This window comes from Rhineura floridana, chromosome 2 (assembly GCF_030035675.1).
Source record: "Rhineura floridana isolate rRhiFlo1 chromosome 2, rRhiFlo1.hap2, whole genome shotgun sequence".
In the NCBI taxonomy this organism is placed as follows: domain Eukaryota; kingdom Metazoa; phylum Chordata; class Lepidosauria; order Squamata; family Rhineuridae; genus Rhineura; species Rhineura floridana.
In genome coordinates, this window is record NC_084481.1 from 68,007,062 (window position 1) to 68,022,284 (window position 15,223).

General features: G+C 45.1%; 1 protein-coding gene across 1 annotated transcript in view; it reads left to right on the top strand.

The window, feature by feature from the left end:
- The window catches only part of LRP1B (LDL receptor related protein 1B), a 524,827-nt gene that overhangs the window by 72,884 nt on the left and 436,720 nt on the right, over positions 1-15,223 (top strand). Inside the window, 2 exon segments of the mRNA XM_061608878.1 lie at positions 1,811-1,927; positions 14,385-14,465. Coding sequence (XP_061464862.1) covers positions 1,811-1,927; positions 14,385-14,465 — 198 coding nt within the window.

Sequence of the window (15,223 nt, forward strand, 5' to 3'; positions counted from 1 at the left end):
GAAATCTCCCACCCAGGCGCAGGCACAGTGCAGCAGGTGAAGTCCGCCACCAGCCAGTGCAGCTGAAATTTGCCCAGCACAGCCAATGACAGCATAAGGCCCCCAAAAGAGGCATTTCAGGGCTGTTTGGGCGGCAGAATTGAGGGAGGAGGACTTACACTACACCCTGGCCCCATTTGGCTTCATTTTGCAGCCCCCAGTTCCAGCAGATGCTACCCCAGGGGAAAGGGTGGCAGAAGGAAACATGCATTTCATTTTCTTCCGCCAAGCCCTGCCAGCACAGCAACTGTATTCCCCTTGCTGGGGCTCCTGAACTGCAATAGGATGTGGCAGCACCTTATGCCACCACACCTTTTCCCTGCCAGTTCCACTCCCATTTGTCTCTTCCATGTTGGATTCCTCTGTAAGTTTTATCTTAATCTTGCATTGAATACATGTTCAGGTCTCTAAATTGCACTGAACTAAACTGTACTGATGATCAGATTACTGCAAATTTAAATGTATTGAAATTTTAATGTTGGTAGGTTTGGAATACAGATGATATTTTACTTAATCTTTCCTAGCTCTACTTTCCAGAGTGATTTAGCACTTAAACTATCCATATTGCTTGACGTAACTGTCAGTGCATTACACTTTTGGCATGTAAAGAACATCAAAATGTTTATCATGTCAGTTCTACATACAAATGCTTCTGCTTCTGCTCGATAGCTGACAATTACATTAGATGGAAAAGATTGGGAATGAATAGTCTCCATGCTATTTATTTTTTAATTTATAAGATTTCTCTCCCACCCTTCCTCTAAGATCATGTGTATAGGGTGCTCCCCACCCCCTCTGATCCTCATAACTGAGTGAGTCTTTGAACTGGGGTTGTCTTAGTTGTATTCTGAAACTTTAACCACTGCATCACACACTGTATTTTATCCCATAAATACCGTTGCAATATGATGAGACAAAATATATGTTGTGATTGTTTATTTTATTTATTTATTAAATTTATATACCGCCCGACTAGCGATAGCTCTCTGGGCGGTGAACATAAAATAGTATAAAAATACAATGAATAACAAAATAATATTAAAATACAATCAACAATACAATAAACATTATTAAAATTAGATCAATGTAACTTAAAATGCTTCAGAGAATAGGAAGGTTTTGACCTGGCGCCGGAAGGAAAGCAGAGTCGGCGCCAGGCGTACTTCCTCAGGGAGACTGTTCCATAGTTCGGGGGCCACCACTGAGAAGGCCCTAGATCTTGTCATCACCCTCCGGGCCTCCCTGTGAGTTGGAACCCGGAGGAGGGCCTTCGTAGCAGAACGTAGTGCACGGGCCGGTTCATATCGGAAGAGGCGTTCCGCAAGGTATTGTGGTCCCGCACCGTATAAGGCTTTATAGGTTAATACCAACACTTTGAATCTAGCCCGGAAACATATTGGTCTCTTACAATTATTTTATGTCTCATTATCTTTTGTCTTCCCAAGGCTGTATCAGGAATATGACATATTTCCAAGAAGTTTTTTTTAAAAAATATGCTTCATAAGCAACTAACTGTTACAAAATTGCACTGAAATTAGATTTCATTTTTTTCACTTTAATTCTGATGGTGATTTTTGATAGTTTGCTAAAATAAGTATGCATTAGAAACTCATTGAATCCATTAATCTGTAATGGTATCATATCAGAAGTAAATTTGTAATGGAACTATACAGTGCATGAAATTAATATATAATAAGCATGTATGATTCAATTAGCCTATATTTGAACTCCATTCTTTATTATTTTGTCTCATGTCAATTTGTCTCTCAAGCAAGAACATGTCAAGCTGACCAGTTTTCTTGTGGGAACAGACGTTGTATTCCAAGTTCATGGCTATGTGATCGGGAGGATGACTGTGGTGATGAATCAGATGAAAAGGTATCTTGTGGTAAGTTAATTAAATGTTCTTTCTGGAAATAAGATGGATAAGGCTTCCTATTTGTTGTCCAAGATTTCCATTTCATTAAAAAGGATCCGATTCAGAAAATGGCTCCTTTTGTCATCTCAGAAGCTTCCCATGCTTCCTGCATAAATTGTATTTATATAGATATTTACATATTAATCGTATGACAGACTGGTACCATATTACATGATATGTTGCTATGCACCATTTCATGGAGGTTTATATAAAGACTTGTATCACATTAAAGAGGGTAAATTTTCCTGTGTTTTATCTTGCTGTAACCCTAATAGTTGCTCCGATCCTCATCCTGGCCATTCTTGCTGCCCTTCTGCTTTATTATCTGACAGTCCAATCCTATGCATCAGTGGGACTTGCTACCTAGTAAGGGTCCATAGAATTTCAATCTGATGTCTTTTTATATGTTTGCCTTTTTATGTGACAAATTGCCAGCATTGTATATTGGCAAAATGGCAGGGGTGGCTTTTAAGGTTGGACAGTTGAAACTGCATCTTATTAACCCCCCCCAAACCAGACCTCACCTCCTGTCCCCCTCAACATATAATTATCAATCATGACAATCAGACACTAACTCAGCTTCCATTTCCAATCTCTCTCTCTCTCGGCCATTCACAACCAAGCCTGCACACATGAGCATCTAGTCAGTTGCTGTGTGCTGCTAGATCCCACAGCTGTCTGAGGTGAAGAAAGCCTTTAGCAATTCCTATGGATGATAGCAGAGTAGAGCATCCATAGCCAACCATCAAAGAGGCACACACTCCCGCCACCTCCAGGAGGAGGCCTCTCTCCTCTCTCAGTGGGCCAAAAACAATGTGGATTCGATATCAGCAGAATTCCTCAAGGGGGAGGACAATGACCAAGCAGACTGGCTCAGTCGAAAGAAATTGGATCACGGAGAATGGATGCTTCACCCAGACGCCTTCCAACAGATAGTGACATGATTCGGCAGGGTTCAAGTGGACCTGTTTGCCACCAACCACAACAGATAGGTGAGGAGGTTCTTCTCCAGGTACATGATGGCAGGAGCAGAGGGAATAGATGCCTTGGCATCCCCCTGGCCTCCAGGCAGACTGCATGCCTTTCCTCCACTCCCGATTATTCCCAAGGTAATACACAAGATCTGAACCAAAAAAGCATCTGTTCTGGTAGCTCCCTGGTGGCTAAGACGTCCGTGGTTTCCGGATCTCCTCGCCCTGGTGGTGGAACCCCCATGGAAAATTCCCCTAAGGGAGGACCTGCTCTCTCAAGGGCAGCTTCTTCATCCAGATCTGGGGTGGTTAGCACTTTGTGTATGGAATTTGAGCAGAATCGCCTCTTGAAGAAAGACATCCCTCCCCAAGCACTGGAAACCATGATGGCCTCTAGACGTCCCTCCACAATCAGAATATATGAGGGCACATGGAAGACCTTCTCATCCTGGTCACAGAAGAAAGGAATTATTCCACGGAAAGTGGGAATCATCGAGCTACACGCTTTGCTGCAAGATGGCTTATCTATGGGCCTCAGACCAAACACCCTGAGGCTCCAGACTTCGGCATTATCATCCATGCTTTCCAGATCCCCAGACAATCCACTTGGTTCTCATCCTTTTATCAAGCGTTTCCTTATGGGGCAACCTTATCAGTGCCACCTACAGTTCACCGCTACCCTACCTGGGATCTGCACAAAGTGTTAATGGCCCTTGAAAAACCTCAATTTGAGCCTTTAAGTCAAATTCCTCTTCGTCTACTATCCTTTAAGGCATTGTTTCTTGTGGCCATTACTTCGGCCCTTAGGGTGTCTGAGCTGAATGCCCTGTCTGTGCATAAAAGTTTGTGCATGTTTCATAAGAATAGACTAGTCCTCCACACAGTCATTTCCTTTTGTCCCAAGGTCCTGTCCACCTTCCACTGCCAACAGGAACTCGTACTGGTGTCCTTCTGTCCAAATCCAGTTCATCCCACGGAGAAGGCATGGCACTCACATGATGTGAGGAGAGCCCTTAAAATATATATTTCTAAGACTAAGTCATTTAGGAAAACAGATAAATTTGTTTGTGTCTTTTCACCCAGCATCTCTGGGGAACAAGGTTTCCACTTCCACATTAGCTAGATGGATCAAAGTGTGTATCTCCTTGGCATATGCCTTGCTAAGACTGGCCTGGCCAGCTGGCATAGTGGCTCACTCCACGAGAGCGGCGGCCACATCAGCAGCGTTTTCATGCAATGCTCCTCTAACAGAGATATGTAGGGCAGCTACATGGGCCACTCCTAGTACGTTCATTAAACATTACAAGATAGACGCATATGCATCAGCTGAGACAGCTTTTGGGAGGAGAGTGCTACAGCACATCCTCTCAGACCACTACAGTTTTGCAGCCCAGCGTTATTCCCACCCTACATGGGTCAGCTTTGGTATGCCCCACCTGATATCATCTTTTACATGCACAGGAGAAGAGACATTTGGTCTTACCGGGAAATCGGTCTTCTCTGTGCATGTCAAAAGATGATATCAGGGCCACTCCCTAGGAGGGCTAGGCTGTCATGGCAAGCACAAAGAGGCCTTTAGCAGAGAGTGTATGAGTACTGTTGTCTATGTCTGTAGTGTGTTGTTCCTATTCTTTTCCTCATTTATTGGCTTCTCATGGAGAAACTGAAACAAGAACAGGACCGGATCAGGAAGGGCCTGCAAAAAAATTCAACAGTGCTCTTTTCCCTTCAACCGCTAGGTGGAGCTAGCTACCCACCTGATATCATCTTTTGACATGCACAGAGAAGACCGATTTCACAGTAAGACCAAATGTCTCTTTTCTGGAGAAGGACAGGGAAAGTGTGACCATGTTGTTCTTATTTGATCTGTCAGCGGCTTTTGATACTACTGACTGTGGTATCCTTCTGAGCTGACTTAGTGAGATGGGTATTGGAGGCACTGTTTTACAGTGGTTCCAATCCTACTTCCAGGGTCATTTTCAAAGAATAGCATTGGGTAATTGTCTTTCAGCCTCCTGCCAGTTGTGCTGTGGGGTGCTCCAGGGTACCATCTTATCCCTGATGCTGTTTAACATCTATATGAAGCCCATGGAAGTGGTCATCAGGAGATTTGGGGTGAGGTATCATCAGTACACTGATGATACCCAGCTCTGTTTCTCTGTAACATCTGAATTGGGAGAAGCCGTGCAAGCCCTGCACCTGTGCCTGGACTTGGTAGTGGGCTGGATGCGGGCAAATCAACTGAGTCTGAATCCTAGCAAGACGGAGGTGCTGTGGGTTGTTGGTTCTTGAGTTTGGATAATTGGTAGTTGTCTGCTTTGAATGGGGTTGTACTCCCTCTGAAACAGTAGGTTCATAGTCTGGGGGTGTTCCTGGATCCATCCTTGTCATTACAGGCCCAGGTGACCTCAGTGGCTAGGAGTGCCTTTTACCAGCTTCGGCTGGGGAGACAACTGAGGCGTTTTCTGGACCGGGATAGCCTGACCACTGTTGTCCATGCACTCCAGGCTGGATTACTCTAATGTGCTCTATGTGGGGCTACCCTTGAGGTTGGTCCAGAAGCTGCGCTGGTGCAAAATGTGGCAGCACAACTGCTTACTGGGGTAGGGTATCTCTAACATGTCATCCCGCTGTTGAAAGAATTGCACTGGCCACTGATTAGTTACTGGGCCAAGTTCAAGGTTCTGGTTTTGGTGTACAAAGCCCTATACAGCTTGGGACCAGGATACCTGAAAGATCGTCTTATTCCTTATATACCCATTCAATCACTGTACTCTGTAGGTGAGGGCTTCCTTAAATATTAGACAGGTGCCATCTCTGTTATCTTTTTGGTGCCTACTGAAGACCTTCCTCTTTCATCAAGACTTTTGAGTAGAGACCTTATCCTAGTCTGTGACTGTGTTGGAATTGCTTTTTAAGATGTCTTTAAAGCTTTTTTAAAAAGATGTCTTTAAAGATGTTTCATTTTAAGAAGGTTTTATAGGTGTTTTATTTTAATATGTTTTAGAATGTTTTTAGTGTTTTGTTGGCACCCTGGGCTCCTGGGAGGAAGGTTGGGATATACATTTAATTAATAAATAAATAAGATTCAACCCCTAATTTGTACTGATAAAACCTGGGCAGTGATTCATAGAGGCAGTGAAAAATAAAATAAACTGATATACGGAAAAGTAAAATAGCAAATCTTTTTTTAAAAAGGCTTTAAATATGTTTTATGTTCTGACATCAATTCTAAAGAGGGCATGAACTCATGTTGTAGTTGTTCTTCAGGCTCTTCTATAGGTCACTGTGCCATTTAAGGAAGCCAGGTGGGATCTTTCCTATCTATGCCTCTAGAATTCCTCTGCTGAGAAGTCCACTTGGCACTGTCACTGCTGTCATTTAAGATGTGCTTTTGGGTGACTCCTAAGCCCTTTTAGCATTCTGGAGCTCTAGCTTGGACTACTATAGTTTGGGGTTGGGCTCTACCCTTCGTTAGCCCTTCTGTGTTTACTATACTACCAGTCAAAATTACGTAGCTTTTCACAAACTTTGGTTTACCTGCTTTTACAAAATACAAATACAGGCTTAGCAAGCATAGCTGAAGCTCAGTAGGTTTTGTGCATTGCCTGCAAGCTTGAATCCTTAAGGCTATAATCTTATACAGGCATACCCTGCTTTAACATACGCAATGGGACCGGAGCATGTATGTAAAGTGAAAATGTACTTAAAGTGAAGCAATTATCTATGCGTGTACTGCACTGCAATCGCCACTAGATGACAGCGGCATCATGCCATAAGCATCCGTTACTGTGAAGCGCTTACATTAAAGTGGGGTATGGTGGAGTATGGAGCATGTACGTTATAGTGAGGCGACTTTAAGCGGGGTATGCCTGTATACACTTACCTGGAAGCAGGCCCAAGCCAAGATGTTTTGCTACCTGAGGCAGAATAGGAAATGATGCCTCCTGCCAAATTTATGGTACTTAGCACCCAAGGCTGTTCTTTTTGTATCTGTGAGACAAAAATAATCGCACAGACCCATTTCCCTGGAAATAAAAATACAACATAATAATAATAAATAAATAACTCACAATTTGTTGTGAGCAATTTGCACCCCAAATTAGCTGCTTGAGGTAGCTGCTTCATTCTGCTTAATGATAGGCTCAGCCCTAACTCTGACAGTAAGTCTCGTTGAGTCTAGAACAGGGTGGGTAACCTTGGACTCCCAGGACTTCCCTTGGCCACACCCTCTCTCCTGGCCACATCCCTTTCTCCATGCCACAACTCACTAGCCCTGCTCCGCGCTCTCTTCAAGTGCTTTTGGCTGGCTGAAGTGTGTCCTTGACTGAAAAGTGTACTTGGACTGCGATAATTAATCCTGTTTGTTTGGAGGGAGATGTAGAGATGTATGTGCATGTAGAAAATTCTGATTTGGGTGGGTCAGCCTGCTATGCAGAACGTAAGAGTCACACCCATTGTTCTGCCCACTTCTGCCTCTGGCTCGACCCACTTTGGTTCTACCCCCGCCTTCCAGTACTATTCAGCCCCTGAAAGATGGCTAGGAGGGATCGCTGTCTAGAAGGACTTGTTTCTGAATAAACATGTATAGGATTTGCACTATAAAACAGTTAACAGGTAATCTGTGACACCCGCTCCTTTTGAGTTCTGCTTTCTCTGAGTTGTTTCCAAACTGGTTGCTGGATTTGTTGTTTTCACCCTCCCTTCTATACTTCCCCCCCTTTAACAAAATTCATTAAAAAGTGTTCACATGCTTTCTTAGCAGTGGTGCAAATGATGCTGCTGTATAAGTAATGTCTAATAATATTTTGTGTACCTAATAACTCTGCCACAAAAGCTTGAGGTGTTTTATCCAAGTACTGTAAAATAATGTTTGTTTTTTTTAAAAATCCTGCTGTGTCAGCATATAGCAGGCAGGATAGCAGTATATTATATCCCCACTATTATTACATGTAAAGTCACACTTTCACTCCTTTTGCAAGATGTCTATAAACCTCACTGCAAAATACATAAATGGTATTTCTTGGAATCTAAATTCTGTAAAGGTGCTATATAGGAGGGGCTGTCGCTCAGTGGTATAGCACATGCTTTGCATGCAGAAGGTCAAGGTGAGACTGGGAGAAACATCTGCCAGTCAGAGTAGGTAGTAATAATAATAATAATAAAATTTTATTTCTAGGCCGCCTATCTGGCCGCGCCAGCGGCCACTCTAGGCAGCGTACAAAATCAAGTAAAATACAGCATATAAATATACATAGAAACCAAAAATCTAATATAAAATTAAACTAAAACCACCCACAGCTATAGCAGATAAAATTAGGCTACCCCAGGGGTCTTATAGGCCTGCCTGAATAGCCAGGTTTTCAAGGCTTGGCGAAAACTTGGCAGGGAGGGGACATGGCGAAGATCAGAAGGCAGAGAGTTCCAGAGGGTGGGGGCGACAATTGAAAATGCCCTCTCTCTGGTCCGCACCAGCCTAGCTGTTTTAACTGGTGGGACCGAGAGAAGGTCTTGAGTGGCTGATCTCGTCAGGCGGCATATTTGTTGATGCTGGAGGCGCTCCTTTAGATAAACTGGGCCGAGACCGTATAGGGCTTTAAAGGTTAATACCAACACCTTGAATTGGGCCCGGTAGACAACTGGTAACCAGTGTAGATCTTCTAGCACCGGAGTGATGTGATCACGGCAATGGCTGTTCTGAATCAGACGCGCCGCCGCGTTCTGTACCAGCTGTAATTTCCGGACCGTTTTCAAGGGTAACCCAACGTAGAGCGCATTACAGTAGTCTAAGCGAGAGGAGACCAGGGCATGCACCACCCATGGGAGAAGATGGACAGGAAGGTAGGGTTGCAGCCTCTGTATTAGATGTAATTGATACTAAGCTGCCCGGCTCGCTGCCAAGACCTGAGCCTCCATGGACAGCTGGGAGTCAAGGATGACCCCAAGGCTGCGGACCTGGTCCTTCAGGGGCAATTTTACCCCATTCAGCACCAGGTCTATGTCTCCCAACCTTCTCCTGTCTCCCACGAGTAGCACCTCGGTCTTGTCAGGGTTTAGCTTCAGCCTATTTCCTCCCATCCATTCACTTACTGACTTCAGGCACTTGGAAATGGTCTCCACAGCCAACTGTGGTGAGGACTTAAACGAGAGATAGAGCTGGGTGTCATCCGCATATTGGTGGCACCGCAGCCCAAATCTCCTGATGATGGCTCCCAGCGGCTTTACATAGATGTTGAATAGCATGGGGGAGAGGATAGAACCCTGTGACACACCACAATTGAGAGGCCAAGGGTCTGAAACCTCATCCCCCAATGCCACCTGTTGATGTCTGTCTGAGAGATAGGAACGGAACCACCGTAAAACAGTGCCCCCTATTCCCATTCCCTTCAGACGATCTAGAAGGATACCGTGGTCGGCGGTATCAAAAGCCGCTGAGAGATCCAGGAGGACGAGGAATTTATGTTCTCCCTTATCCAACGCCCTCCTTAAATCATCTACCAGAGTGACCAAGGCTGTTTCAGTTCCATGTCCAGTCCTGAAGCCCGACTGGAATGGATCCAACTAATCTGCTTCATCCAAGTGTGTCTGTAACTGTTCGGCCACCACTCGCTCGATCACCTTGCCCAAGAATGGTAGATTGGAGACTGGGCGAAAGTTGTTCAGCTCTTGGGGATCCAAGGAGGACTTTTTCAGAATGGGTTTTATTACTGCCTCCTTGAGGGCTGATGGTACTGCACCTTCTTCTAAGGAAGCATTCACCACTGCCTTGATCCCTTCGCTCAGTTTCTCTTTACAACCCAAGATGAGCCATGTGGGGCAAGGCGCAAGCAAACAAGTGGTCAGCCTCACAGTAGAGAGCACCTTGTCCACTTCCTCAGAGGGAAGAGGCTGAAACCGATCCCACCCGACCTGAGTGGAACTGGCTGACTCTGGCACACTTCCTGTATCCACGGTATGCGGAATCGTGCTCTTCAGGCGCTCAATTTTATCAGCAAAGTGTTTGGCAAATATGTCACAGGAGGCTTTAGAATGTTCCATGGGTTCCTGTGCAACTGGACCGACCAGGCTACGGACCACTTGGAACAACCTCCTGGGACAACACTCTGCGGACGCAATAGAGGCAGCAAAGAAATCCCTCTTTGTTGCCTTTGTTGCCACTTGGTAGGCTGCTATTGCTGCTCTAACCAGTGTTCGATCGTCTTCAGAGCAAGATTTCTGCCACCGGCGCTCTAGTCGTCTCACCTCCCTTCTCAGACCCCGCAACCGTGGTGTGTACGGGTGCTGTCTGAGTTCTATTCAGGGGGAGAGGACGTTTCGGAGCCACCCGGTCTATTGCCCCGGTGATCTCCCTATTCCACTCCCTCACCAGGGTTTCGACCGGGTGACCTTCAGACAACTCCAAATCTCCCAGCGCATTCAGGAATCCCTTAGGCTTCATCAGGTGTCTGGGGCGGACCATTCTAATAGGTCCCTGTCCCCTGCAGAGGGTGTGTGGCATTGAGAGATCTATATTTACCAGATAGTGATCTGACCATGACACGGGGTTAGCAGCAACAGCCCCCATTTTCAGAGCACTTCCTCCCCCTCCCGAGACAAACACAAGGTCAAGAGCATGACCGGCTACATGGGTGGGCTCCATATTACTAAGGTGCAGTTCCCAGGAAGTCATGGTTTCCACGAAATCCCGAGGAGCTCCTGTGAGAGCTGCCTCGGCATGCAGGTTAAAATCCCCCAAAACCAGTAGGCTGGGGGAAAGGACCCGCACACCAGAGATAACCTCAAGCACCTCGGTCAGGGAGTCTGCCGTGCAGCGGGGTGGGCGGTACACAAGCAGAATCCCTAAACTGCCCTTTGGGCCCAACCTCCAGTACATGCAGTCAACAAACTTGGTCTCGTGGAGAGGGGGTCTGGCAAAAATCAAAGACTCCCGATAAATAACTGCCACTCCCCCTCCCCGCCTACCAACCCTCGGCTGCTGCACGTACCAGAACCCGGCTGGACACATGGCCTCAAGCACCAGGGCTGAGGCCTCATCCAGCCAAGTTTCCGTGATGCACATCAGGTCTGCGTTCTCATCCACGATCATATCATGGATGAGTGTTGTTTTCTGTACCACAGACCTGGCATTACACAACAGCAGTCGAAGGTTGGATGGAGTTGTACATCCCCCAGTTATCTTCTGGCTGTGAACAGGCCCGGAACAGGGAATGGATATAATGCATCTATCCCTCGTTCCCCTAAACTGGCATGGCCTGCCACCTGCACCTTTCCAGCATCTGCCGCCTAGCCTCTTAATATCGTGGCCTCCCACCCTCCCCACCATAGCCGTCTCCGCCCTGCACATAACCCCCTCCGTGCCTGTCGCCCAGGCAGGCCCCCCTACCCCCAGTTAGGTCCAGATCAGATTATTCGCATCTGTCTTGCTGCAAATTGCCAAATGGCTCCGTCGCCTTAGTGGGGTCGAGATGTTACATCGTCCTCTCCTCTCGTAAGCCCTGTTTGTCCAGAGCAATCCCGAACAGTTGGAGCAGCCGCCGGAGGGCGCGCCAAGTCGTACCGCCGGCACCGCGACCCCTCTTCTCCTATCTCCCACACACAACCGCAGACTGACAAAGACGGCCGTATGGGGCACGCCGCGGCCCGTCACCACCACGGCCCCAGCCAGCCAGCTCCCACATCCAGACGAAGGTATGCTCCCGTCTAGTACTGAACTAGATGGACCACTAGTTTGATTTGGTATAAGGCAGCTTTCTATGTTCCTATGTACATAATTGGGAGAAGGTCAGTGTTTGAAAACAATATGCCCTGGTATGATCTTTCTTAGCATACTGCTGGAGAAGTGTGCATGTTTAATGGCTTCTAGGGATGTAGTGCACCATATGTTTTTGTCCCCTGTGCTATCAAATGGACAGTTTATATTTCCTAGTCTGTAGCTGTATGCATTCTGAAAGCTACATCTTTACCATTCTGCTGAGTTACAGTGGTGGAATTTAACATTACTGCTGACTTCTTGTCTAAAGATAGTTTAATGATCTCTTACATATGCAACGTTGTAAGCTTCTACTACTGCTGATGGTCTCCATGTTTTCTTCTATTCACAAATTAATGAGCCAACTAATTGCCCATCAAGTAGCCATCTGCCCGCAGGTTTATTGTCTGAATGACATCATTGTGTTTCCATCCCTCAGCACACACATACACACTGAAATGATTAGGCTTGCTGAGGTTTGTCATTATTATTATAATTATAATTCTGAATTGAAAAGGCTTGCTGAATTATTTTTATTTTGTGATTTTGTGCTAAATTATTTTTAAGGACTTTGTGATGGTAAAATTGAACACACTAACATACTTCATGGATTTGTTGTGTGATGCTGAGAAAGTAACATGTGGAAAGTTTACACCAACTTGATTATTAGCAGCAGTGCCCTGGCCAACTGTTTTTTGTTGTTGTTTTGCTTTTATGATTTTCCTAAATACACTCTTCAATGTTTGGATTGTACTGTGTTCCTCTGATCTGGTTCTTAGGGTATGAACAAGTTCCACACACATCTGACTGTCAATCAGTGACACACTCACTAATTCTTAAGCATCCAGCAGCCTCCACACATCATTCACAACATCCCCATGAGGTAGCATGACACCTTTCAGTTTTTCAACCATCACAAGGTTACGTGTTGAGCTTTATGGCTGCATGTGCATTTATGCTAACATAGCATAGTCTTTACTAAACACTGGTTATGGTTCAAAAGCATACTCTGATTTGGATTTTGTTAAATCCAATATACATTATCTAGAAGTAATTATTCCTGAAAATCAGATTTTTCCCTGTTGTGAACAGTCAAGGAATGTGAAGAGGATCTATAGAATAAAATAATAATAATTTAGGCTCAAATACTGTGTAGACTTCCCTGTGAGTAAGTCCAATTGAACTCTGGGGATTACTTCTGAGTAAACATGTACAGGGCTGCAGACTGTCTCCCAGCCTAACCTTCCTTACAGGATTGTTGTGAGCATAACATGGGGGCAAAGGAAACCCATGTGTGGTCGCCTGCTGGGACAGGATTGCCTGAGTGGCGTGTGCAGGCTGGGTGCAGTCTGTACAGGGTACAGTACTAGCAGGGCCGGCTCCAGGCATGCGGGGGCCTTGGACATCAGCTTGCCCTGGCCCCCGGGGGGGTGGGTGAGCACGTGCACGTATGCACGTGTGCATGGCCCCCACAGCCTCCCTACCTGTCTAGTCTTTACCATTGCCCTTAATGAAGATGGCGGTCGCGGTTTCCCTAAGGGGAATGAAGCCTCCGCCACCATCTTTGTTGATGGCACACGTATGTGCTACGCGTGCACATCTCTGCCATCAACTAAGATGGTGGCAGCGGCTTCAGTACCTTAGGGAAGCTGCGGCCACCATCTTCATTAAGGACAATGCTAAAAAGCCGGCTGACAGGTAAGTGGGGGGCGTGGGGGTGCAGATCGTGGAAGGGGAGCGGAGGGCCCCTCAGGGGCTCCTGTAGCTCGGGGGCCCTTGGGCCAGTGCCCAACCTGGCCGCCCTTTATAACTGGCCCTGAGTATTACCACCTTCAAGTCTAGCAAATCTATTATGGCATAAGCTGTCTTGGGCTAGAGTCTGCTTCACCAGATGCATCGTTCTTGGTGATCCATGAAAGCTTATGCAATAATACATTTGCTAGCCTTTAAAGTGTTAATGGGCTATTGTTTTATTTCTGCTGTAAGCCATGGCTTGTTGGCTATACCTTTGACTGAAACAGTACTAGAGTAATGTACCCATTGTATACCATGCAATGACCCTGTAGTAGAGAGGAACTTTAAATTAGGCCTCCAGGTCTTCTTGGAGGCTGTTTTGTTTTCTCAGTGTTAAAGGCAAGTTCTTGCCAGTTGGCATACTGAGGAAGAAAATGTGCAAGCAATATTCTACACAAAGCATGACACAGTAAGAGGTTTAACTTGAGCAGGGGAAGATATGATTAAGAATTATGAGCCTCAGAAATCAATGGCATGAGCATGAACAGAGTGCACTTGCCTCCCCAATAAAGAACCTCTGTATTGAATAGGATGATTCTACAACAGCCTGAAATATAAACTTTTCATCGCCAGTCAGCCACATGCTACATAGAATTATTGCTATTCTTTTACCAAAATGCCAAGGGAAGGGAAGGAAAATGGAAGCAAGTGGCTCTATGACCACACACGGCCAAGAATATTTAGCAAAATGCCACCCATCCACTACTTTGCCATCCACAAATACACAAATAGTGTGGAGAATTTGGGGGAAGAGCATTTTCACTCAGCCCTAAGATAGATCAATCAATAGATGATTTTCCTTATACTGAAGTCACTACAGTAACTAATCCAATAACTCTTTTATTTTCTGTCTGCGTTGGTGAAGGGTCATACTGGTATTCTGCCATTTCATGTTAGGCTTTTATCTTTACAGAATTTCCAACTTGTGACCCACTAGCTCATTTTATATGCAGAAATGGAGTATGCATTAGTAGCAAATGGCAGTGTGATGCAGGTAAGAACTAACAATTTAGTGTCTTGACAGTATGCGTACAGAGACATTTAAACCTAATTTGAGTTTATAATTCATAATGTAAAGAATGAAACAACTGAATTGGCTTTTAACATCATTGTGATATACCAAGAACCCGATTGCTATAGGACATGAGTATCCAGTTATTTGAATAATTATTGAAACATCTCTATTTAGTTAAATAATATCACAAAATTACCAGTCCGTCTCTTTGCATTCTAAGGAAGTGATCATTCCCTCTATAGAAGACAGAGATGCCTTGGGAAGGGACGCAGAGGTCCTTACTCTGGAAATTTTATCAAATTGTTAATGTCTCAAGCTTTATATATGCTTCTCATCTTGATTCACTTGGGCTTTATTTCAACACCTTCTAAAGTGGAAATCCTCTATATGCTGAGAGGCAGCAAACGTGCATGACTGCTTGACACATACACAATGGTACACACATACGCCTATATTCTCAATCAATCTGTTCATATCTTATGATAAGGGGAAAGGTTATGTGAATCAAGTGCATACATATACGTATAGGTGTACTATCTATAGCATACATTGCATTGTATGAATGTGGAGTTGTTGCTCCACTTCACATACACAATTATTAGCTTGGTGAGTGTGTATTAAGTCTGATTTCAAAAGGAGAAAAGAATATAAATTAAACCTTTGTTAAACTGAATCAACTATTAGTGTAAACCCATCCTAAATTCGATTTTCTGCTTATAGCTCACAATAATACTTAA